General features: G+C 39.9%; 1 protein-coding gene and 2 non-coding genes across 3 annotated transcripts; all 3 read right to left on the bottom strand.

Annotated features, from left to right (window-relative positions):
* Nucleotides 1-8,092: 8,092 nt before the first annotated feature.
* TRNAY-AUA (transfer RNA tyrosine (anticodon AUA)) lies at nucleotides 8,093-8,166 on the bottom strand. Its single transcript has one exon. It is a non-coding gene; the product is annotated as a tRNA-Tyr (tRNA).
* A 6,199-nt stretch (nucleotides 8,167-14,365) lies between these two features.
* Nucleotides 14,366-14,500, bottom strand: LOC129535337 (small nucleolar RNA SNORA48). Its single transcript, XR_008681612.1, has one exon. It is a non-coding gene; the product is annotated as a small nucleolar RNA SNORA48 (small nucleolar RNA).
* Nucleotides 14,501-22,961: 8,461 nt separating this feature from the next.
* LOC129535029 (putative MAGE domain-containing protein MAGEA13P) lies at nucleotides 22,962-23,957 on the bottom strand. The gene has a single exon (XM_055393590.2). The coding sequence runs from the start codon at nucleotides 23,955-23,957 to the stop codon at nucleotides 22,962-22,964; it is 996 nt and encodes a 331-aa protein (XP_055249565.2).
* Between the last annotated feature and the right edge of the window lie 286 nt (nucleotides 23,958-24,243).

Raw genomic sequence — 24,243 nt, 5'->3', positions numbered from 1 at the left:
TTCTGCTTCTGGTAAGTCCATACCATTTCTGTCCTTTATCGAGCCCATCTTTGCATGAAATGTTCCCGTGGTATCTCTAATTTTCTTGAAGAGATCTCTAGTCTTTCCTATTCTGTTGTTTTCCTCTATTTCTTTGCATTGATCACTGAGGAAGGCTTTCTTATCTCTCCTTGCTATTCTTTGGAACTCTGCATTCAGATGCTTATATCTTTCCCTTTCGCCTTTGCTTTTCGCTTCCCTTCTTTTCACAGCTATTTGTAAGGCCTCCTCAGACAGCCATTTTGCTTTCTTGCATTTATTTCCCATGGGGAAAAGAAATGCATAAAACAGTTGTGGATGTGACTAGTGATAGAAGCAATGTCCAATGCTATAAAGAGCAATATTGCATAGGAACCTGGAAAGTTAGGTCCATGAATCAAGGCAAATTGGAAGTGGTCAAACAGGAGATGGCAAGAGTGAACGTAGACATTCTAGGAATCAGTGAACTAAAATGGACTGGAATGGGTGAATTTAGCTCAGATGACCATTATATCTACTACTGTGGGCAGGAATCCCTTAGAAGAAATGGAATAGCCATCATGGTCAACAAGAGTCCAAAATGCAGTACTTGGATGCAATCTCAAAAACGACAGAATGATCTCTGTTCGTTTCCAAGGCAAACCATTCAATATCACAGTAATCCAAGCCCATGCCCCAACCAGTAACGCTGAAGAAGCCGAAGTTGAACAGTTCTATGAAGACCTACAAGACCTTTTAGAACTAACACCCCCAAAAGATGTCCTTTTCATTATAGGGGACTGGAATGCAAAAGTAGGAAGTCAAGAAAAACCTGGAGTAACAGGCAAATCTGTCCTTGGAGTACGGAATGAAGCAGGGCAAAGGCTAATAGAATTTTGCCAAGAGAACGCACTGGTCATAGCAAACACCCTCTTCCAACAACACAAGAGAAGACTCTACACATGGACATCACCACATGGTCAACACCAAAATCAGATTGATTATATTCTTTGCAGCCAAAGATGGAGAAGCTCTATACAGTTAGCCAAAACAAGCCAAGGAGCTGACTGTGGCTCAGATCATGAACTCCTTATTGCCAAATTCAGACTTAAATTGAAGAAAGTAGGGAAAACCACTAGACCATTCAGATATGACCTAAATCAAATCCCTTATGATTACACAGTGGAAGTGAGAAGTGGGTTTAAGGGACTAGATCTGATAGGTACAGTGTCTGATGAACTATGGTGGGAGGGTTGTGACATTGTACAGGATACAGGGATCAAGACCATCCCCATGGAAAACAAATGCAAAAAAAATAAAAAAGCAAACAAAGCTTAAGAATGTCCTAAAGGAAACTTCCTGCCTTGGTCTCTGTCTTTGGTTCTATTAAGCCAACTTATTCAAGGAGCCATGTTTATTAAAGCGGCAATGCCACAAATCTAGGAGTTGGATTTTAGTCCAGAGGACTGCATAACATTTCTTTGGAATTTCAGACTGAGGAAATAAATGTCTGAACACGCTCATTGGTGCCAACTGGCCCAGAATGTATGCTGGGATTTTGTATATTTTTTGCATTTACAGCTAGTAATTGTCACAGATAATAATGGAACTTTCTAAGCAGTCTGAATGATTTAAAAGCGATTTAGTTTTTGTGTTTTGTTTTCTAGTTTTTGGCCCTACCTTGCAGCATGTGGGATCTTAACCCTCTGACCAGGGATCGAACCCACATCCCCTGCAGTGGAAGAGCGGAGTCTTAACCACTGGACCTCCAGAGAAGTCCCAAAAGTGGTTTAGTCCCCAAGTGATTTTGTAAGTTGAAAATGAATTTTAGTTTGGTAGTGAGAAACCAACCTTTGAAGACCCAGTATGGTATGGATTAGGGGAAAATGTTACCATTTGTGCATGCCTTCACATTTTAGTGTGGGGAGAATTGCTTAGTTTCTATGATATTATTGATATTATCTCTATTATCTTGTGTGTCTGAAAGAACTGATCAGAATATAGCTCAAGTGAATATTTAAGCATCTCTTTGTTTTATTTACCACTACAAATTATTACTGTGATTCTAATGTGGGAAAAAGCAAATCAATAACACATGTCATTAAAATAGTATCTTGGTGGAAAGATGTGGAAAGAACCGTTAATGCATATTGAGTCTGAAAAATATCTCAAGCATTGCTCCCAAACAGGCAGAGTGTGGAAAGCAGTAAAGCAAAGCTTGTGTTTAATAAAAGTTATGACTCTTGAGAAATCATTTTGTGTGTTTCCAGACACATGCAGGATAATTGGCATGTCCAGTTTATTGTGGTACTTTCTACTCAATTCATTCAATGCATTGCAGTTAAATTAATAGATTCAGTTGATGAGCCTTGAAAGCCTAACTAGGCTGGTAAATCAAGGGAATGCTGTTGAACAAGTATGTCTGAAATTCAGGAGAAAAAAAAATACTGTGATAGGTGGAATCGAATATGTTCACATTCTAAACTCTAGAATCTGGGAAGATGTTAATTTACATAGCAAAAGGGACTTTTCAGGTTTGATTAAATTAAAGAAATGCAATGGAGAGATTAAGGTGAAATATCTAGGTGGGCTCAAGGTAATCAGTCTTATAAAAGGAAGGTACAATTAGGGACAGAGAAAGGGAGGCCATGATGGTGGAGGCAGAGGTTGCAATGATGCTCTGAAGGTTGAAGAAGGGACTTTGAGGCAAGGGATGCCAATCTTCTCTGAAACCTGGAGAAGGCAAGGAGTTTTTGTCTCCCCTGGAGTCTCTAAAAGGAACAGAGCCCTGCCAATACCTTTTTAGCTGAGTCACGCCCACTTCAGACTTCTGCTTTTCAGAATTTTAAGATAATAAATTCTTGATGCTTTAAGCCTCTAAGTTTATAGCAATTTGTTACAGCAGCCATAGTAACTAATACTGATACTCATTAAATTAGGCAAAGAGTTTAACTATAAATTTAGAAACAAGAGGGAAAAACATGGACTAGATGATAAGATAGGTAAGAGGCATCATACTTGGTGAAAATGTACACAAATATGAATGGAGCACTGTTTATGTGGCTAGAGAATGCCTTCACATGGTTTGTGCTTGGTCTTGGGTCTTTCATCAGTTTCTCTGAAGACACTGACCATTTGGTGATATCCATGTGTAGAGTCTTCTCTTGTGTTGTTGGAAGAGGGTGTTTACTATCACCAGTGCATTCTCTTGGCAAAACTCTGTTAGCCTTTGCCCTGCTTCATTTTGTACTCCAAGGCCAAACTTGCTTGTTACTCCAGATATCTCTTGACGTCCTACTTTTGCATTCCAGTCCCTTATGATGAAAATAACATCTTTTTTGGTGTTAGTTCTAGAAGGTCTTGTCATAGACCTACAAGACCTTCTATAAACTAGGTCAGATTGATTATATTCTTTGCAGCCAAAGATGGAGAAACTCAATACAGTCAACAAAGGCAAGACCAGGAACTGACTGTTGTTCAAATCATGAACTCTTTATTGCAAAATTCTGACTTAAATTGAAGAAAGTAGGGAAAATCACTAGACCATTCAGGTATGACCTAAATCAAATCCTTTATGATTATACAGTGAAAGTGACAAATAAATTCAAGGAATTAGATCTGATAGAGTGCCTGAAGAACTATGCACAGAGGTTCGTGACATTGTACAGGAGGTGGTAATCAAAACCATTTTGAAGAAAAAGAAATGCAAAAAGGAAAAAAGGTTGTCTGAGGAGGCCTTTCAAATAGCTGAGAAAAGAAGAGAAGCAAAAGGCAAAGGAGAAAAGGAAAGATATACCCATTTGAATTCAGAGTTCCAAAGAATAGCAAGGAGAGATAAGAAAGCCTTCCTCAGTGATCAAGGCAAAGAAATAGTGGAAGACAATAGAATGGGAAGGACTAGAGATCTCTTCAAGAAAACTAGATACCAAGGGAATATTTCATGTGAAGATGAGCACAATAAAGGACAGAAATGATACGAACCTAACAGAAGCAGAAGATATTAAGAAGCGATGGCAAGAATACACAGAAGAACTATACAAAAAAGATCTTCAGGACCCAGGTAATCATGATGGTGTGATCACCCATCTAGAGCCAGACATCCTGGAGTGAGAAGTCAAGTGGGCCCAAGAAGTATTACTATGAACAAAGCTAGTGGAGGTGATAGAATTCCAGCTGAGCTATTTCAAATCCTAAAAGATGATACTGTGAAAGTGCTACACTCAATATGCCAGCAAATTTGGAAAGCTTGGCAGTGGCCACGGGACTGGAAAAGGTCAGTTTTCACTCCAATCCCAAAGAAAGGCAATGCCAAAGAATGTTCACACTACCCTACAATTGCACTCATCTCACATGCTAGGAAAATAATGCAGAAAATTCTCCAAGCTAGGCTTCAACAGTATGTGAATCAAGAACCTCCAGATGTTCAAGCTGGTTTTAGAAAAGGCAGAGGAACCAGAGATCAAATGGCCAACATCCATTGGATCATAGAAAAATCAAGAGAGTTCCAGGAAAACATCTACTTATGTTTTACTGACTACACCAAAGCCTTTGATTGGGTGGATCACAACAATCTGAGAAATTCTAAAAGAGATGGGAATACCAGGCCACTTTACCTGCCTTCTGAGAAATCTGTATGCAGGTCAAGAAGCAAAAGTTAGAACTGGACATGGAACAATGGACTAGTTCCAAATTGGGAAAGGAGTACATCAAGGCTGTATATTGTCACCCTGCTTATTTAACTTATATGCAGAGTACATCATGAGAAATGCCGTGCTGGATGAAGCACAAGCTGGAATCAAGATTGCTGGGAGAAATATCAATAACTTCAGATATGCAGATGACACCACCCTTATGGCAGAAAGTGAAGAAGAACTAAAGAGCCTCTTGATGAAAGTGAAAGAGGAGAGTGAAAAAGCTGGCTTAAAACTCAACATTCAGAAAACTAAGATCATGGCATCTGGTCCCATCACTTCATGGCAAATGGGTGGGGAAACAATGGAAACAGTGGCAGACTTTATTTTCTTGGGCTCCAAAATCACTGCAAATGGTGACTGCAGCCATGAAATTAAAGGACGCGTGCTCCTTGGAAGAAAAGCTATGGCAAACCTAGACAGCATATTAAAAAGCAGAGACATTACTTTGCCAACAAAGGTCCATCTAGTCAAAGCTATGGCTTTTCCAGTAGTCATGTATGGATGTAAGAGTTGGACCATAAAGAAAGCTGAGCACTGAAGAATTGATGCTTTTGAATTATGGTTATGGAAAAGACTCCTGAGAGTCCCTTGGACTGCAAGGAGATCCAACCAGTCCATTCTAAAGGAGATCAGTCCTGGGTGTTCATTGGAAGCACTGATGCTAAAGCTGAAACTCCAATACTTTGGCCACCTCATGTGAAGAGTTGACTCACTGGAAAAGACTTGAAGGGATTGGGGTCAGGAGGAGAAGGGGATGACAGAGAATGACATGGCTGGATGGCATCATCGACTCGATGGAGGTGGGTTTGAGTGAACTCCAGGAGTTGGTAATAGACAGGGAGGCCTGGGGTGCTGTGATTCATGGGGTCGCGGAGAGTCGGACACTACTGAGCGACTGAACTGAAATGAACTGATCGCCTCACATTGGTTAGAGTGGCTATTATTTTAAAAAAGAAAACAAAAACAAGAAATAAAAAGTGTTAGTAAGGATGTGGGGAAAAGAAAATAATGAACTATTCGTGGGAATGTAAATTAGTGCAGCTACTGCGGAAAACTCTGGCGGTTCCTCAAAATGCTAAAAATAGAACTGTCATCTGAAAGTATTAAATATGAAGAAAATGAAAATACTAATCTGAAAACATATATGCCACCCAATGTTGATTGCAGGTTATTTACAAATGCCAAGATATGTAAATAACCTAAGTGTCTAGCAATGGATGAATGAATAATGAAGTTGTGGTACATATACAATGAAATATTATTCAGCCATTAAAAGAATGAAATCTTGCCATTATTTATGACAGCAAGGATAGACCTATAATCTTTAGAGGATAGATTTAGGACCTACCACAGCTCCCCAACATTAGAATTGGTGACCTTTCCTCATTTCTGTAGTGTAGCGATTATCACGTTCACCTCACATGCAAAAGGTTCCCAGTTTGAAACCAGGTGGAAACAGACTTTCTCTCTGGGCTTCCCTGTTGGTTCAGATAGTAAAGAATCTGCCTGCAGTATGGGAGACCTGGGCTCGATCCCTGGGTTGGGAAGATCCCCTGGAGAAGGGAATGGCAACCTACCCCAGTATTCTTGCCTGGAAATTCCCATGGACAGAGGAGTGTGGTGGGCTACAGTCCATGAATTTTGTCACAAAGAGTCGGACATGACTGAGCAACTAACACACTTTTTTTCCCTCCTAGTCACTGCAAACATTTGAATGAAAATGAAAAAAACATATGTTAAGAATCTCAAAGAGGGATTCCTACACAGAAAAGGATGTAGGACTTAATAAACTTTAAAAATAGTATTCAACAAAGATTCTATGGCTTAAATCTAGGAAGGTAAATTGACATGAGGCAAAGCAATATGTTGATTATTTAATTTCATAACTGCTCAGAGAGGGAGGAATTCATGTTACACCATTCCCTTTAAAGAAGATTTTATGATGTGAACTGTGAACCAGGCAGTGAAATTATAGATGGTTAATTAGACAGTGATAAAAAGTAACTAGGCTATATATTTTCATAAATAAATGTGTTTTAATGTACATATATACAGATATGTTTGTGTGTATGTGTATGTATGTATGTATATATGTGTGTATCTGAAATATATATATTGTTGTTATTGTTTAGTTGTTAAGTCATGTCTGACTCTTTGTGACCCCATGGACTGTAAGCCCACTAGGCTCCTCTGTCCATGGGATTTCTCAGGCAAGAATACTGGAGTGGGTTGCCATTCTCTTCACTAGGGGATTTTCCCAACCTAGTGACTGAACTTGTCTCCTGTGTCTTGTGCTTGGCAGGTGGGTTTATATATATATATATATATAAATTCTTAAATACAGACTTTGAAAATTGTCTCTCTGTAAAATGTTAAGCAACTTCTCTGAGTTTCAGTTTCCTCAATGATAAAATGAGAATGACCATATATCTAGTTTATAGGATTTATGTGAAAATTATATGAAATAACATGTAAATTGTTTAATTCTGTGTCTGATATATTAGGGTCTCAATAATCCACCTATATGCTTATTATTGGTATATATATCTTAGAGCCTTGTTAGGCAATGAAAGACTATTTAGCATATAAATGTTCTTTCCAAGTTAAAGTGTTCTTCATATGAACTTAATTTTTCACCCTCTCCTTATTCTATACACTGCCATTTAATTGAACAAGCTCTTTTGCTACCTAAAGCTACAACCAATGTTGTTACAGAGCAGAAGTTTTAAACTGGATGAAAGGCCAGAAATTCCTTTTTATAAATGCTGACATTGGCTCAGATAAGTCATCTTGCTGTTGATGTTTGGTCATATCTTGTGATGGGAATAATATATGTATTCCACAAAAATATTGACTGTTATCTTTTTCTACTAGTTGGCTTATTTCTAGCTCATGTTACACTGAGGTATATTAAATATGAGATAATTCCACAAACAAGATAAACAGGAACTCCACCACATGGTTTGCAGTATTAATACAGTGTCCTGCCATGATTGTATATTCATTGTGCTGAATCTTTTTATGGCACATGGGTGAGCCAGGTTTAGAAAGAACTATACAGAGTGGCAATTGTCCTTCAAGAAGATTTTCAATTCTACCAACTGCAAGAATGATGCTCTTAATTGGTTCTCTGTTTTGTTTTTTATAGTTTTAGCTCTATGCTAACAATTCCCAAGTCTATGTTGCCAAAACAGAACACTCCTCTGATACCTGCTGCTCATTTCCATTTGGTTGGAATTTAGCCAACCAGCTAAACAGAAAAAGAAAGAAAGAAAGTGAAGTCGTTCAGTTGTGTCTGACTCTTTGCGACCCCATGGACTGTAGCCTACCAGGTTCTTCTGTCCATGGGATTTTCCAGGCAAGAGTACTGTAGTGGGTTGCCATTTCCTTCTCCAGGAGCTCTTCCTGACCCAGGGATTGAACCTGGGTCTCCTGCATTATAGGCAGATGCTTTACCATCTGAGCCACCAGAGAAGTCCAACCAGCTAAATAAACATGCCCAAAATATAACTTGTCATCTTCCTTAAAAGTCCTGCCCTTTCTCCTACATTTTCCATATCATACATCCTGTCACTAGAACAGGATCTGTGAAGTCAGTCTAGACTCCCCTTCTCTTTTCTCACCCACTTTGGTCAACTACCCAAACTTCTGGACTTTACTCCTAGAAGTTTCTTCCAGCACCTAATCTCTATCTCCCCCAACCACTGCACTAGTTTAAGCTCATCATCTCTATGGGATCAATCTTACATTAGTCTATTTAATAATTTCCCTGTCCCTACCCTTATGTGCTTCAATGAATGCTCCATATGTTGCCAGAAGAACCCGTCTAAAAGAGGAGCTTGACTATATGACTCTTCTGCTAAAAACTTTTCAATAGCTCACTACTGTTCTCAAAACTAAGTAGAAGTTGTCTGACTTGGCAAACCTGGTTTTTGATGATCTGACATCTATCTTTCCAGCTCTGTCTTTCACAACCTCTGACTTGCACTTGACCTTCCAGTGACACAGAAATGCATTCAATTCATGTAGAGTTGCCAAGTTTAGAAAATAAAAACATAGGACACTTAATTAAATTTGAGTTTCATATAAACACAATGAGTGCTTTTTTAGTATGAGTGTATCCCATGTAATGTGCTGTTGCTTATCTTTTCCTTAGTCCATGCTATCACATCTCCCTTTAATGCACTTGCCAATTTTAAGGTTCAACTCAATTACTACCTTTTGGAGTGCATCTGTCCTCCACACTCCCTTCCACCAATCCTGAATGAATCAGATATCTCTTTTATCAGCACATACTATAATTGTAATTTTCTGAGTCTTCCTCTATCAGTGTGAATCCTTGAGGACAGGGACAATATCTTATGTGTCTCTGTATTGTCATTGCCCAGTTTGATGATAAATACAGCCACTCCAGTACTCTTGCCTAGAAAATCCCATGGATGGAGGAGTCTGGTGGGCTGCAGTCCATGGGGTCGCTAAGGGTCGGACACGACTGAGCGACTTCACTTTCACTTTTCACTTTCACACACTAGAGAAGGAAATGGCAACCCACTCCAGTGTTCTTGCCTAGAGAATCCCAGGGACAGGGGAGCCTGGTGGGCTTCTGTCTATGGGGTCACACAGAGTCGGACACGACTGAAGTGACTTAGCAGCAGCAGCAGATACTTAGTAAATATTTGACGAATAAATGATTCTCCTGATACTAATGGTTGGATTTTCTCTTTACACCCAATGGAAAGAATATTTTTACCACTGCACAAAAGAAAATAAGAAGAAAACCCAGAGTGGAATGGGATGGGAGGTGGGAGGTTGGAGGGAGGTTAAAGAAGGAGGGGACATATATATGCCTATGGCTGATTGATGTTGATATAGGGCAGAAATCAATACAATAATGTAAAACAATTATCCTACAATTAAAAATAAATACATTTAAATTAAAAAAGAAAACCCTTTCTAAATTAGAGCCCCAAATTCAAAGTTGATAGAACAATATATTTTCCCTTAGAGATTGAAAAGTTAAATATAATAGAGACAAATTTTTCTTTAAAAAAAAAAAAAACATTTTGAAACCTATTCTATTTCATGAATTTTCAGCAGCTTTTTTGACCTCAAAATTATATGATATAGTGGCTCATATCATTTGATTTTTTACTTATGTTCCCATATACCTTTTAACATGCATGTATTTTTCCATATTTCCAAGATCTACGGTTACTGGAAGCTGATAGACGTAATCCCAGCTAAAAACCCAAGAAGGGACTCACACTAACACTTTAGTAAGGTATTCAGGACAAGTTCATTTGCCTATTGCCTGCATTTTACTTCACAAAGGATAAGCTTTTACTTAGCACTTGAAAAAGAGTGTGCTTGAGTATCCATCAAAAAGTGAGTCAGCTGCAAATTTGATGTTCAACTCTATGCTTGTGGAGAAGACAGGTAAACACATTAATCAATGAGTAAGCAAAGGTTAGTCATAGCGAGATTCTGAACTCTAGGATGAAATTTCTTCTCCCAGTCTACCTTGTTTTCAAAGCATACTCTTTTGTAGTTCATTAAATTCTTTTTTTTATCTTTTTTTTTTCTTTTTTATTATTTTTTAATTGGAGGCTAATTATTTTACAATATTATATTGGTTGGTTTTGCCATACATTGACATGAATCCGCCCCGGGTGTACATAAGTTCCCCTTCCTGAATCCCCCTCCCACCTCCCTCCTCCCCTTATGTAGTTCATTAAATTCTACAACGATTCTTAAGTGGTATAATATTCTCTGGGTTTAGTCATAGAAATTACATCAAAATTTGCTTTTTACTGTACCCAAGACATCTTGCTGCTAAGGCTGGCTGCTGAACAAATACCTGAAAATGGAAGGATCTTGGGTTTCACGGGTTGCTTACAAACATATGGATGAGACTTTAGGGTGGGAGGGTTAGTGTGCTGGGGATGGTGAAACAAAGTACCACAAACTGGTTAAACTGGGTTTTTTGAAACCATAGATATTGGTTGTCTCTCAGTTCTGGAGGCTAGAAATCTGAAATCATGGCATCAGCAGGGTTGGTTCCTTCGAAGGGTTCTCAGGGAGTTTCTGTTCCGTGCTCCTTTCCTAGCTTCTGGTGGCGGCCAGCAATCCTTTGCACACCCTGGCTTGTAGATACCTTATTGCAATGTCTGCCTCCACCTCTATGCGGTGTTTGTCCTGTGTCTGTGTCTGCACATCATTTCCTTTTTCTGTAAGGACACCAAGTATATTGGATTCGAGCCCACAATAATGACTTGATTACATCTTCAAAAAACTTATTTTCAAATAAAGTCAATTTCACAGATACTGAGAATTTGAACTTAACACATTGTGCATGCTTGTGCATGCATGCTTAGTCATGCCCTACTCTTTGCGATCCCATGGACTATTGCCCACCAGGCTCCTCTGCTCATAGGATTTCCCAGGCAAGAATATTCGAGTGACTAGCCACTCCCTTCTTTAGGGTATCTTCCTGACCCAGGGATCGAACTTGCGTCTCCTACATCTCCTCCATTGGCAGGCAAATTCTTTACCTCTAATGCCACTTGGGAAGCCCTCAACATGTGTTTTTTATTTTTTTGAGGGGGGACACAGTTCAACCCACGACAATCTTCTTTTGCACACCCCCCAGTTCATGTACTTCTCATGTACAAAATACACTAACCCCATCTCAACATCCCCTAAAGTCTTAACCCATTCCAGCAGCAACTTTAAGTCCAAAATATCATCTAAGTATAGTCAACGGAAGTCCTAAATCTTATCCAATACATCATTTAAATAAGTTATAGGTGAATATGGTCCATCTTGGGGCAAAATTATTCTTCATCTATATACCTGTGAAACCTGGAAAAGAAATTTGCTTCAAATGTGTAATTATAGAACAGGCTTCAGATAGATATGCTAGGGACTTCTTGGCAGTCCAGTGGTTGGGACACTACACTTCCATCACAGGGGGCATGAGTTCTGCTCCTGGTTGGGGAACTAGGATCATGCATGCCAAATAAATAAATAATTTATTGGAGAGAATGGAATTGTAGCATGTATATTATCATAAGTGACCAGTCCAGGTTCGACGCATAAATTTTCCTCTGTTCATTTCTTTGCATTTGTGCTTTTTTAATAAAATTCTTTTTTAGAAATAAAAAAAAAATAAACTGAAAAAAAAATAAAAGAGAAAAAAGTAAAAAAAAAAAAAAATAAATAAATAAAAGTTAGACATCCTATTTTAAAAGGGAGAAATTGGAAGAAAATAAAGGTGTCAGTCTAAAGTAAGTTCACAATAGGACAGATTTCACTAGGTTCCAGGGCCTAGGAATAAATCTCTGTGACTTGATGCTCTTCCCTCTTAGCCCTTGGCAGCAGCCTTACCTTCTGAAAACAAAGAGGCAATTCTGCCCCCTTGGCCTGTGCTCTCTCTAGCCTTTGCATCCATGGCTCTGCCCTTAGAGTCATGCTTCCTTCAGTTTGTCCCACCTCTGTCTCTTCCAATCTAGGCTAACGATGCCACATTGGTATACTTCTCAAAAACCTGTCTTCCATGAATGTCAAGGGAATGCACACCCTTTGACATGGGGTTTCCCCCAGAATCTTCTGAGATCACCACATTCCTGTTGCTGAGTTTTGCTGAGATGATCCATAAGGCACACACCTAAGCGATGCAGCCAATAGTTGTTCAGCCACACCTTTGACCTTATTTCCAGTCTATCTACATAGACTGAGAATTTTCCAAATCATTAAGTGTTGGTTGCTTTTTGCTTAATAATTTATTTCTTAATTTATATCTTTACTCTCACCTTTTAATAAAAGCAGTACAAAGAAAACAAGTTGTATCTTCCACACTTTGTAAAACTTCTCAGCTAAATATCCAAGTTTATGGCTTTCAAGTTTTACATTTCGCCCAACAGCAAAACACAATTCAAACAAATTTTCTGCCACTCTATAATGTGGATTGCTTTTCCTTCAATGCTCAATAATGCATTTATTTCTTTCTAAGGCCTCACCAGAAGTGCTTTTAATTTTTTAATATATTTTTATTTATATATTTGTGGCTGTGCAAAGTCTTCATTGCTGCACGTGGGCCTTCTCTAGTTGTAGTGATCGGGGTCTACCCTCTATCTGTGGTGCACAGGTTTCTCTTTGTGATGGCTTCTCTTATTGTGGAGCACAGGCTCTAGGCACATGGGCTGAGCAATTGTCGTACTTGGGCCCAGCTGCTCCATGGCAAGTGGGATCTTCTTGGACCAGGGATCGAACCAGTGTCTCCTGCATTGCAAGGTGGGTTCTTAACTACTGGACCACCAGGGAAGCCCCCGATAATATTAATATGCCTGTAATATTCATATTTTTACCATCTTCTCTTAATGGTAATCCAAGCATTTTTTGATCAACACTTAAGAATTCTTCTAGTCTCTACCCACTATCCAATTCCAAATCTGCTTCTATATTTTAGATATTTGTTACAGTAGCAACCAAAATCTGTATTAGTTTCCTAGGGCTGCCGAAACAAAGTACTACAAACTGCATAGCTAAAAACAACAGAAATGTATTGTGTCATAATTCTGGAGGTCAGAAGTCTGAAATCAAGATGTCAGCACTGTTGGGCTGCTTCGGAGTGTTCTAGGGAGAATCTGTTTCATGCTCTGCTCTAGCTTCTGGTGACACTTGCAAACTTCAGTGTTCCATGGGTCATAGGTACATCACTTGAATCTCTTTTTGTCTTTACATGGCATTCTCTTCGTGTGTCTATGTCTTCACATTGTTTTCCCTCTCTTGTGAGGACACCAAGCATATTGGTTTAGGGTCCACCCTAATGACTTGGTTACATATGGAAAGACACTTTCTCCAAATAAGGTCACAGTTTCTGGCGGTTAGGACATCACATATCCTCTGTGGGACACAAACCCCATACAGGGAGGAATCTATCAATGTTCTGAAATTATAGATAAAATTATGATTTTGTTTATAATTTTAGACAAAAATTATAGACAAAATTTTGTGCACTTAGGAGAGAATTTTCTTGGCAAAATTTCCCACTTCCCTTACTTTCATCAGATTCTGAAAAGGATCCATACCCCGAAACATTAAGAGCCACAGTGACAATGAAAACCATGTTGAAGGGAAGGACACAAAGGGTCTTGGTCACAAAAATTCTGTAGCGTTCTTTGAAAGTGACTATGACTTCAGGACGAATGTTATGTTTCTGATTCATGACTCAACAGCCTCTCTACCACTGACTGTGAAGAGCCAAGTAGGAGAAAGTGACTCTTAAGTTCAAGGCATGACTTCAAGTGCTTTGTCCTTCTCCCATTCATGGCAAGCAATTATTCCTATTTCCTTATATATCTTCAAGAAATTATTCCAATTTCCTGACTTCATAATATGGATATTGTAGCATTTTACTGTATTGAAAAAATAAAAATCTGCATTCCCTGGTGGCTCAGAGGATAAAGCGTGTGCCTGCAATGCAAGAGACCAGGGTTTGATCCCTGGGTTGGGAAGATCCCCTGGAGAAGGAAATGACAACCCACTCCAGTATTCTTGCCTGGAGAATCCCATGGACAGAGGAGCCTGGCAGGCTACAGTCCACGAGGTCGCAAAGAGTCAGACACGACTGAACGGCTTCACTTTCACTGAATAGAATGAAATCCTTTCTTTTTCCATGTGTTCAGGGCATGAGCCAAGCATGGGCACAAGCAAAAAGCCAAGTTGGGATAAACAAGGAGTTGTTTTGTTCCTGGTTAGTATGAGACAGGCACCACCAACCAGGTGCCACTCTCCCCAGGTCAGGGATACACATGCTGTTTTATGAGCTCATCCCAACTTCATCTTGTTTACCTTGTAAGTCACACATGCTGGGTGACAATTGTTCCACTTTTACAGAATTGATAAGTTCCAAGAGATTTGTTAAAATAAATGCTTTGGTTTAAAAGAACATGAGACCTTATAAAAATATATAGCAACCAGACATCTAGATATATGATTCAGGATAATTAGGCAGAGATTTATAAGATTCTGATTTAATACTAATTATGTCTCACGATAATTACATTTTAGGTTCAAGTAGCAATTACTTATGGTTTGAAATGCATATATTAAATGCAAATATCTACTCCACTAACAACAATTTTAGCCCAAACTGAGCAATTTAACTGACTTGGCCATGGTAATGGTTAAATCAGTCATTAATGTAGATAGTTAAAGTATGTGCTAATTAGATGACTAACTAGTGAATTTGTTAGTGCATTTAAATTGGCATTTAAATTCCAAGTGACTTGAATACTTAGAGAAATGATCTTTCAGGAGCAGAGAGAAATTCAATACATGTAACAGCATGATATGGCATAGTTAGTGAGAATGAGTAGCAGACCCTTAGCTTCCTCCTAACTTCCTGCTTCGAATCCATTCTATCCTTCAAGATTGTCTTTCCTCAAGCATAACTCTGATCATGTCAGCACACTTCTCAAAAATCATTAGTGGCTTCCCACTGGTCAACACTTTAGGTAGAAACTCCTCACTGTAGCATTTAAGACCTCAACATTTATTTTCTTTTATATCATCAAGATCCCCAGATATTTGGAAATTAAACAATACAATTAGTAAACCATGGAGCAAAAGAAATTTTTGAAGGTAACTGGAAAATATTTTGAACTGAATGAAAATGTAAATACACCATATCACAATTTTGGGGACTTAGCTAAAGAAGTGCTAAGTGGGAAGTTTATGTCATTAAATGCTTGTATTGGAAAGGAAGAAAAGACTCAATTTGATAATATCTGCTCCTAACATGAGAAATTATAAAAGTAAATTAAAACCAAAGCAAGAAGAATGATAGTATCACTAATAATATAGATACAAGCAGAAATCAATGAAATTGAAATTAGAAAAGCAATAAGTAGTGTCAATGGAACAAAACAAGGGAGCTGAAATATCTAAGAACATTTTTAAAAAGACTGTTATAAAACAAAGGCTTTGAACACTGTCTTCATCAGCTCCCATTCCGTTCCGTAGCTCAGTCGTGTCCGACTCTTTGCGACCCCATGGACTGTAGCCTATCAGGCTTCTCCGTCCTTAGGCCCTATAATAAGATACCATAAACTGAGTGACTTATCAACAACAGAACTTTATGTCTATTAGTTCTGAAGGCTAGAAGGATGAGATCATGGTGTCAGCATTTGGGTTCTGATGAAAGCCCTCTTCCAGGTTTCAGACTGTTAGCTTCTCAGTATCCTTATTTGAACTGTGGTGTTGGAGAAGACTCTTGAGAGTCCCTTCGGCTGCAAGGAGATCCAACCAGTCCATCTTAAAGGAAATCAGTCCTGAATATTCATTGGAAGGACGGATGCTGAAGCTGAAACTCCAATACTTTGGCCACCTGATGCAAAGAACCGACTCACTGGAAAAGACCCTGATGCTGGGAAAGATTGAAGGCAGGAGGAGATGGGGACGACAGAGGATGAGATGGTTGGATGGCATCACCGACGCGAAGGACATGAGTTTGAGTAGGCTCTGGGAATTGGTGATGGACAGGGAGGCCTGGTGTGGTGCAGTCCATGGAGTCACAAAGAGTCAGACTTGACTGAGTGAATAAACTGATCCTTACATGAAAGAAAGAGAACTAGCTAACTCTCTGGCCTCTTCTAAAGGCACCCATTCATTAGGGCTCCACCTTCATGACCTAATTACCTCCCAGAGACTTCACCTCCAAACATATAAGCATTTGGAGAAGACATAAATATTCAGTCCATGGCAGACATAGTTTAAATTATATGAAACTGTACATATAGAGGAAATGACATAGAATACAGGAGTTTGCAGAAAGGGCAAAAATTACAGGTTACTTAAAATTATATACAGGTTATATGAAATCATATTCTTCTTACTACTGTAAGAAGAATGTCTTACAGTAGTAATTTGTTATGTTTAAAAGTGTAGAATAGTGATTAAATGATTTAGATCTAGAGCAAATGTACATAAAGGAAACAAGGTGATGACGTGGGAAAATTAGGAACAGTTTTAATTTTCCAAGAGGAAAATGCTAGCTAACTTATTAAATGACATTGGTAAAGAAAATGGTATTGGAAAAGTCACTGGTGCTTATTAATTCACTTGCACCTTTATTTTTCTTTAAATTCAAGTATATTTTCACATGCTTCCTTTTTTTTGGAGAATGTGAAACCCACATTTTAAAAATAAAAAATGAAAGTATTACAAAATATCCCATTGCAAAGAAATAAATTATATGTATATATTTTACAGCTAAAAAAAGCATAGAAACACATTTGGATCAAAATGATTTGGTAAAATTCAGGGGCTGATTAATTTCAGAAAGTAGGCTATGGTCCAATAAAGAGAAAATGTTCACATAAGGAAAGAGGCTATATAGTTGTACTTAAAAAAAAAAAAAAGGAACAAAAGGAAGGAACAAAGGGAAGAGAGAAAGAAGAGTAAAGAACAAGGAACAAGCAACACAATGGTTAGAAAATCCTAAGCCACACAAATGGGCTTCCCTGGTAGCTCAAGTGGTAAAGAATCTGCTTGCAATGCAGGAGATCCAGGTTTGATTCCTGGGTCGGGAAGATCCACGGGGGAAAGGATAGGCCACCCACTCCAGTATTCTTGGGCTTCCCAGGTGGCTCAGAAGGTAAAGAATCCACCCACAATGTGGGAGACCCGGGTTCGATCCCTGGATCAGGAAGAGCCCTGGAGGACAGCATGGCAAGCCACTCCAATATTCTTAGCTGGAGAATCCCCACGGACTAAGGAACCTGGTGGGCTAGAGTCCATGGGGTTGCAAAGAGTTGGACATGACTGAGCGACTAAGCACAGCACAGCACAAGGCACACAAATAATTTTGAATCATATCAATAATCATTAATGGCTTTGTTAGGTCAGTGTGTGAATGAAACCATGAAAATAGTGAAATAGTTGAGTGCAGAAAATGAGTATGTGAAATGTAGCCAACAACAGAGCATAAAGGGATGGGGAGGGAGGTGGGAGGGGGTTTCAAGATGGGGAACACATGTACACCCGGGGCAGATTCATGTCAATGTATGGCAAAACCAATACAATAATGAAAAGTAATTAGCCTCCAATTAAAATAAATGAATTAAGAAAAACCTGCAGTAGAGAAAATTATCAAAATTATCAATTACAACACTTTTTACATGACATTTACTTTGTGAAAGATAATCATGAGTTGGGAAACTGTGTGTTGATAATAGTCAATGAAAGAAAATGATAAGTGTTCTAATGAAAATGTTGCATCAGTCATAAGAAAATAAAAGTATATTTTCAGGCACAAATTGGAATTAATGCAGTAATGACTGAATATAATTTTAAAATAGCATGATTTATTTATTATGAGTTCTGACAAGAGACACATAAACACATAGTAATAAATGTGATAATTATAATTCCTTCTCCTCAAATTGCCCATATACTCTCCTTTGTATAAATATTGGATCCAATCATATCATGGAGAATATGATTTAGATGTAAATGTAATTTCACTTTTTGAAATACAAGTTAATACTTTTTCTGGAGAGAAGGCTTTAAAAAGGAGATGGATTCTTATCTGTGCAGCACTGTCTTTGAAAATGTGAGGGAAGTTGGATGGCTACACACAGCTTACTAATTGGATTGCATTTCTTTTTCTTTCTAGTCAAACAAGCAGTAGGCAAGCCAGAGGCTGGGTAGAATTCAACAAGAGGTTGATCAAATTTTTTGCAAACAAACCATCTAGAGGATATGTATTTATTTTTGGCAGTCATAATCACATTTAAAATATTTATAGTTATAAAGGTAATTCACATATATTTCCAAAATGTTGGAAAATTTTAAAACCATGAATAAGAAAATAAAGAAATCATTTAAATTTCCACTAGTAGAGAAACTAAAGAGCCTCTTGCTGAGGGTTAAAGAGGAGAGTGAAAAAGCCGGTTTAAAACTCAATATTCAAAACACTAAGATAATGGCATTCGGTCCCATCACTTCATGGCAAATAGAAGGGGAAAAGTGGAAGCAGTGACAGATTTTATTTTCTTGGGCTCCAAAATCACTGCAGACAGTGACTGAAGCCATGAAATTAAAAGACACTTGCTCCTGGAAGGAAAGCTATGACAAAACTAGACAGGGTATTCAAAAGCAGAGACATCAACTTGGCTGACAAATGTCCACATAGTCAAAGCTGCGGTCTTTCCAGTAGTCATGTGTGGATGTGAGAGTTGCACCACAAAGAAGGCTGAGCACCAAAGAATTGATGCTTTTGAACTGTGGAGTTGGAGAAGGCTTGAGAGTCCCTTGGTCTACAAGGAGATCAAACCAGTCAATCCTAAAGGAAATCAACCCTGAATATTCATTGGAAGGACTGATGCTAAAGCTGAAGCTCCAATACTTTGGCCACTTGATGCAAACAGCCGACTCATTAGAAAACTCTCTGATGCTGGGAAAGATTGAGGGCAGGAAGAGAAGGGGATGAAGGAAGTTAAGATGGTTGGATGGCATCACTGACTCAATGGACATGAGTTTGAGGAAACTCTGGGAGATACTGAAGGACAGGGAAGCCTGGTGTGCTGCAGTCCATGGGGTTTCAAAGAGCCAGACACGACTGAGCAACTGAACAACAACAGTAGAGAAATATAATGTTGACATTTTGCTGTATATTCTCCTAGTTGTACGTATGTCTATATTAACATAAATGTGTCCCATAGCCTTTTAATACTAGTTATAATGTGAATGAGATTGAAATTTGAGGACATTTGTCATGCCCTGATAATTTAGATTTTAAATTTGGATTATAGAACTTCTGCTTCTGGCCACAGTGGAGTGAGAGGAATGGAACTCATACCTGATATACCTAAAAATCCAGCTATGAAAAAGCTTTCAACCGATTGGACATCAGGTCATGAAGGACACTGATCTCTAAGAGATGGAAAGCAAATGAATTAAGTCTTACAGTGCCCCAGTTTACACCTGGGTAGATAATGCAGGCCAATCCTCTGTCCTGGACAACCTGGTGGCAATGAAGACCAGCAGTTAAAGCCACAGGACACCCACCTTCTAGTGTCCCAACATCTCAGAAACCAAGGGAGGCAGCCTGAGCCAGGGACAACACCTGGATCATTTTTCAGTGCCTGCCCATGCCTAGCCCTTTAGCCATAGAGTCTCTGAGGTGATTAGTCCCAAGGATTGCCTCTAGTTGCCCTCTCCTTGTGGCTGTGCATTACCTTCCACTCTTCACAGGTGCCCCTGGCCTGTCTCAACTGGTAGACATCGGTCCCCAACCCCACTCACTCACATAGCCCTAGCTTCTATGGAGGGGTTCACTCTACACAGGGCAACAACCCAGCCTCCAGCAGGCATCAAGACAGCTTCCAGCCCAGGGACACTGTCAAGGGTGCCCTGCACCCCTTGAGGTGTCAAGAAACGTAGCTCATCCAAATGATGGAGGGTAGCAGCTGTGCTCTTTCCAACAGGACACAGTGGGTGGTGGGGAAGTGAACAGGTGGTGTATGGTACATGGCTGGCCCACTCCTCCAATTGACTTACCCACTCAGACCACACTGAGACTTCCAGCTGGTCACAAATGCCGATTCCCCAGCCTTTTCTTTTTTTAAAATTATTTTAATTGGAGGCTAATTATTTTACAATATTGTAGTGGGTTTTGCCATACATTGACATGAATCAGCCATGGGTGTACATGTATACAACATCCTGATCTCCCTCCCACTTCCCTCCCCATACCATCCCTCAGGGTCATCCCTGTGCACCAGCCCTGAGCACCCTGTCTCATGCATCAAACCTGAACTGGTGATCTATTTCACATATGATAATATGCATGTTTCAATGCTATTCTCTCAAATCATCCCACCCTCGCCTTCTCCCACAGAGTCCAAAAGTCTGTTCTTTACATCTGTGTCTCTTTTGCTGTCTTGCATATAGGGTCATCATAACCATCTTTCTAAATTCCATATATATGCATTAATATACTGTATTGGTGTTTTCCTTTCTGACTTACTTCACTATGTGTAATAGGCTCCAGTGTCATCTACCTCATGAGAACTGATTCAAATGCATTCTTTTTAATAGCTGAGTAATATTCCATTGCATATATGTAGCACAGCTTTCTTATCCATTCATCTGTCGATGGACATCTAGGTTGCTTCCATTTCCTGGCTATTGTAAACAGTGCCCAGCCTATTCTTATAAGGCATTCAGTACCACCCACCCAGGTTCCCCACCATCTCTTCTTCTGGCCCCTGAACTCTGGACTCAGAGAACCCCACCAGCCTGCCTGGGCCTCTTCTGACTTGGTTTTGTAGGTGGTCTCTTTTCTGGACTCTGGCAATTGCTTTTGCCAGGATGCTCTCAACGATCCTCACTGACTGATTGTGTCCTGTCTGATCTTTATCCCTGGCTCCTGGTCATTCTGGCTCAGTGCTTGCTTCTTGAAACAAAGGGGAAAGGTCCTGCTGACATTAAATCCTGCCCTGAGGAATCCCTTTACTCAGGACTTCATTGTTTAAATCCGTCTTTATATGGGTGAGGAATTAAATTAATTTTCTGCTTACCCTAATGAGAAAGGGGGAGACACAAATTAAAATAATGTTGATGTATTTGGGGCTGTTCCACTGGGAGCAGGGCACAGTCTTCAGAGAAGAGGAAGTGATAAGCTGATTAGCAGGCCACATTCCAGAGTTGGACAGAAGCACACATGAAGGAAGACCACTGGAAGGGTGTGTAATTCAAGAAAGTGCCATACCCCAGGCAAAAGTGTCAGCACCTGGGCACAGTCAGCTTTCAAGGAGCCTTGGGGCTCAGGCACAAAGGTCAGAGGTAAATTAAGGCCACACACAATCCAGAAATCCAGTTTAATTCTCATTGTCACCTTTTTTCTTTAGTCCTGCTTTCAGTACCTTGGCCACAGGGCCCTTCTTTCTGTTGCCATGATGCAGTACTGGGAAGAGAAATGAACTAAGAGACAAAAGGTCTGCCTCAGGCTAGGAGGAGTGGGGACAGCCTGGATCTCAGTGAATTCAGACCAGGGGATCCAGTCCCAGCTTTGTCACTTACTGGTTATGTGATACTGGGTCCATGGCCAAGAGGCCGATATGAGCCTTAGGGTCTTCATTTGTGAAGTGGGTTTAACAAGCCCTGACTTGTGGGACTGTCAAGCATTTAATGGACCTTTAATAATAACAGTAATTCTAATATGATTTTGACCCTAGACTCTATCATTCTCCTGGGATTGTGTGTGTGTGTATGTGTGTGTGTGTGCACGTGTGCTCCATGGCATCTCAGAGAATATACAGCACTCTACGACGTAAAACAAGTGAGCCTCAAATGTTGCTTTGTAAACAAAACTCAGTAAATTTTCCTTGCTAGTAGGTACAATCTTTAATTTGGATATTGGGAGGTCTTCCCCAGATGAATGCAACTCAAAACTCCCAGAATTTGAGTCAAAGACTAACCCTTTCCTTCCTCCCAACTGGTTTTCCATCTAAATGACTATTTTCATTCGTTTCACCCCTACCAAAGATCTAGCCCTTGCTTAGGGTTGGCCAAATTACACTGATGATAACTTATTAATGATTAAATGACCTTTCAGTGCCATGGGCTCTGGTTCTCCCAGAAGGGAAAAAGTGCCAGCCTATGGGCACTGCTTCAAAGAAATATCAGCCTTTTCTCAGGAAATCCTTTTAGGAGATGTGTACAGAACACCAAGTTTGTACACTGTATTTAGTGGTGTGGCAACAGAGGACAGGACATTTTCCATACCTGCTCCAGTTGGAGAGTGGGCTCTGTTTCACCGTGATCCCAGAGGAACTGCCAGGGGCAGTTTTCCATTCTAGGCTTTTCCCTCATCTCTAAGACCCTCCTATAAGCATAAATAAGCCAGTGAGCAAGGACTCTCATTTATTAGAATTTAACTTCTCATACATTGTTTAATTAGCCAAGCAAATCTAAGTGTATATCTTTAACTTTACAAAACAGCAGATGAAAAGAGATATAGGATTCTTAGGATAACCACCTTTTACATTTTTTTATTCTGTTTCTTATCGCTTCTCAGCCTTTTGGCTAAGATCAAGTGTACATTTTTTTCTTCTGTTTCTTGATCCCATCTATTTTATTGTTAGGCTCTTGCAGGTTTCTAAGGAAATTCCTATTCCAATGCCAGGTTTAGCAGAATAAAAAAATACTTATTCTAAAATCTGACAGACAGCAATAAGTATGTGACCAACATCATTTATGAACCTAGATGCTGGCCATGGCAGAAGTAGCATCCCCAGCGGCAGCTCTCACCTGGGCTTTCTCTTTCTCATCTCTCAAAGCTTCCTCATACCAGGATGGGAAGGAAGCGGGGTCAACCCCATTGACCTTGGAAAAAAACTTCAGGATTTTCATCTTGCTGGTTTCAGCATGGGCCCTTGGACCCCACAAGAATTCATAGCATGGAGGATCACTGTTGGGCACCTGCTGGTACTCCAGATACCTTTCCTCCACCAAATCTTTGGTGATGAGCTTCCTGGGCTCCCCGTAGATGAAATCCTTCTGCCCAGCACACACCCCAATCATATTTAGCACTTTCCAGATTCTCTCCTCAGTAGCACGGTTACCCTCCATGAAGATCACACCCAGGATATATATCAGGAGGCCGGTCTTGGGCATGCTCGGGCCATCATTCAGCATCCCATCGTAGGTGAGACCTAGTGTCTTCTGGAGCACATAGGACTTGCTGGTTGGGTCCACTTCCTTTGCTTCAATGCCAAAGACAATCTCCATGCATTCACAGGCTTTACTGAAGATCACAGGGAAGTGATCCTCGTGCTCTTTGATGACATTCTCCAGTATTTCTGCCTTTGTGATGGGCTCCTTTGTTACATATTTGACACTCATCAACTGTACCAATTCAGCCACCTTCTTGTTTAGCACATTACCGAGCAAGAACGTGGGAGCCTGGAAGCTGCTTGGACTCTCTTCTTGGCTGCTGCCCTCATTTGATTTGCTCAGTGGAATGGCTTCAGTGGTAGTAGAGGAAGAGCAGGCCCCCTGAGAACTCTGGGGAACACTCTGTGCCCCAGCAGTAGACATAACCTCTGGGGTGCCTTGGATCAAAGAAGACAGCAAGGAGCCAGTGGTTTTCTTCTCCTCAGCTACAGGAACCTGTGAACACACCAGGCCCTGAGCCTCTTTTTCAGCCTGAAGCCCTACCTCAAGCTTGTGGCTCTGACTCTTTTGACTGTGAGGCATGGTGATGCTGTTGAGGGTGGCAGGCAGAGGCGTAGGCAGGAGGTGGTGATTAGAGCTAATTGATCTGAGGAAGAGAGGAAGAGTGTGAAAAACTCAACCTTGTCAGCTCTGACCAAGGCAATTTTTTTTTTATTGGATGCTAATTACTTTGCAATATTATATTGGTTGGTTTTGCCATATATTGACATGAATCCACCCAAGGTGTACATGTGTTCCCCTTCTTGAACCCCCCTCCAAACTCCCTCCTCCCCTTATCCTCCCTCTGGGTCATCCCCGTGCACCAGCC

This window comes from Moschus berezovskii, chromosome X (assembly GCF_049115385.1).
Source record: "Moschus berezovskii isolate FMDL1 chromosome X, NW_MosBer_1.0, whole genome shotgun sequence".
In the NCBI taxonomy this organism is placed as follows: domain Eukaryota; kingdom Metazoa; phylum Chordata; class Mammalia; order Artiodactyla; family Moschidae; genus Moschus; species Moschus berezovskii.
Note: the sequence above shows the minus strand (reverse complement) of the source record. Positions and strands in the feature narration are given on the sequence as shown.

Coding starts and splice junctions, on each gene's coding strand:
- LOC129535029 (XM_055393590.2), bottom strand. CDS start 23,957: ATGCCTCACAGTCAAAAGAGTCAGAGCCACAAGCTTGAGGTAGGGCTT.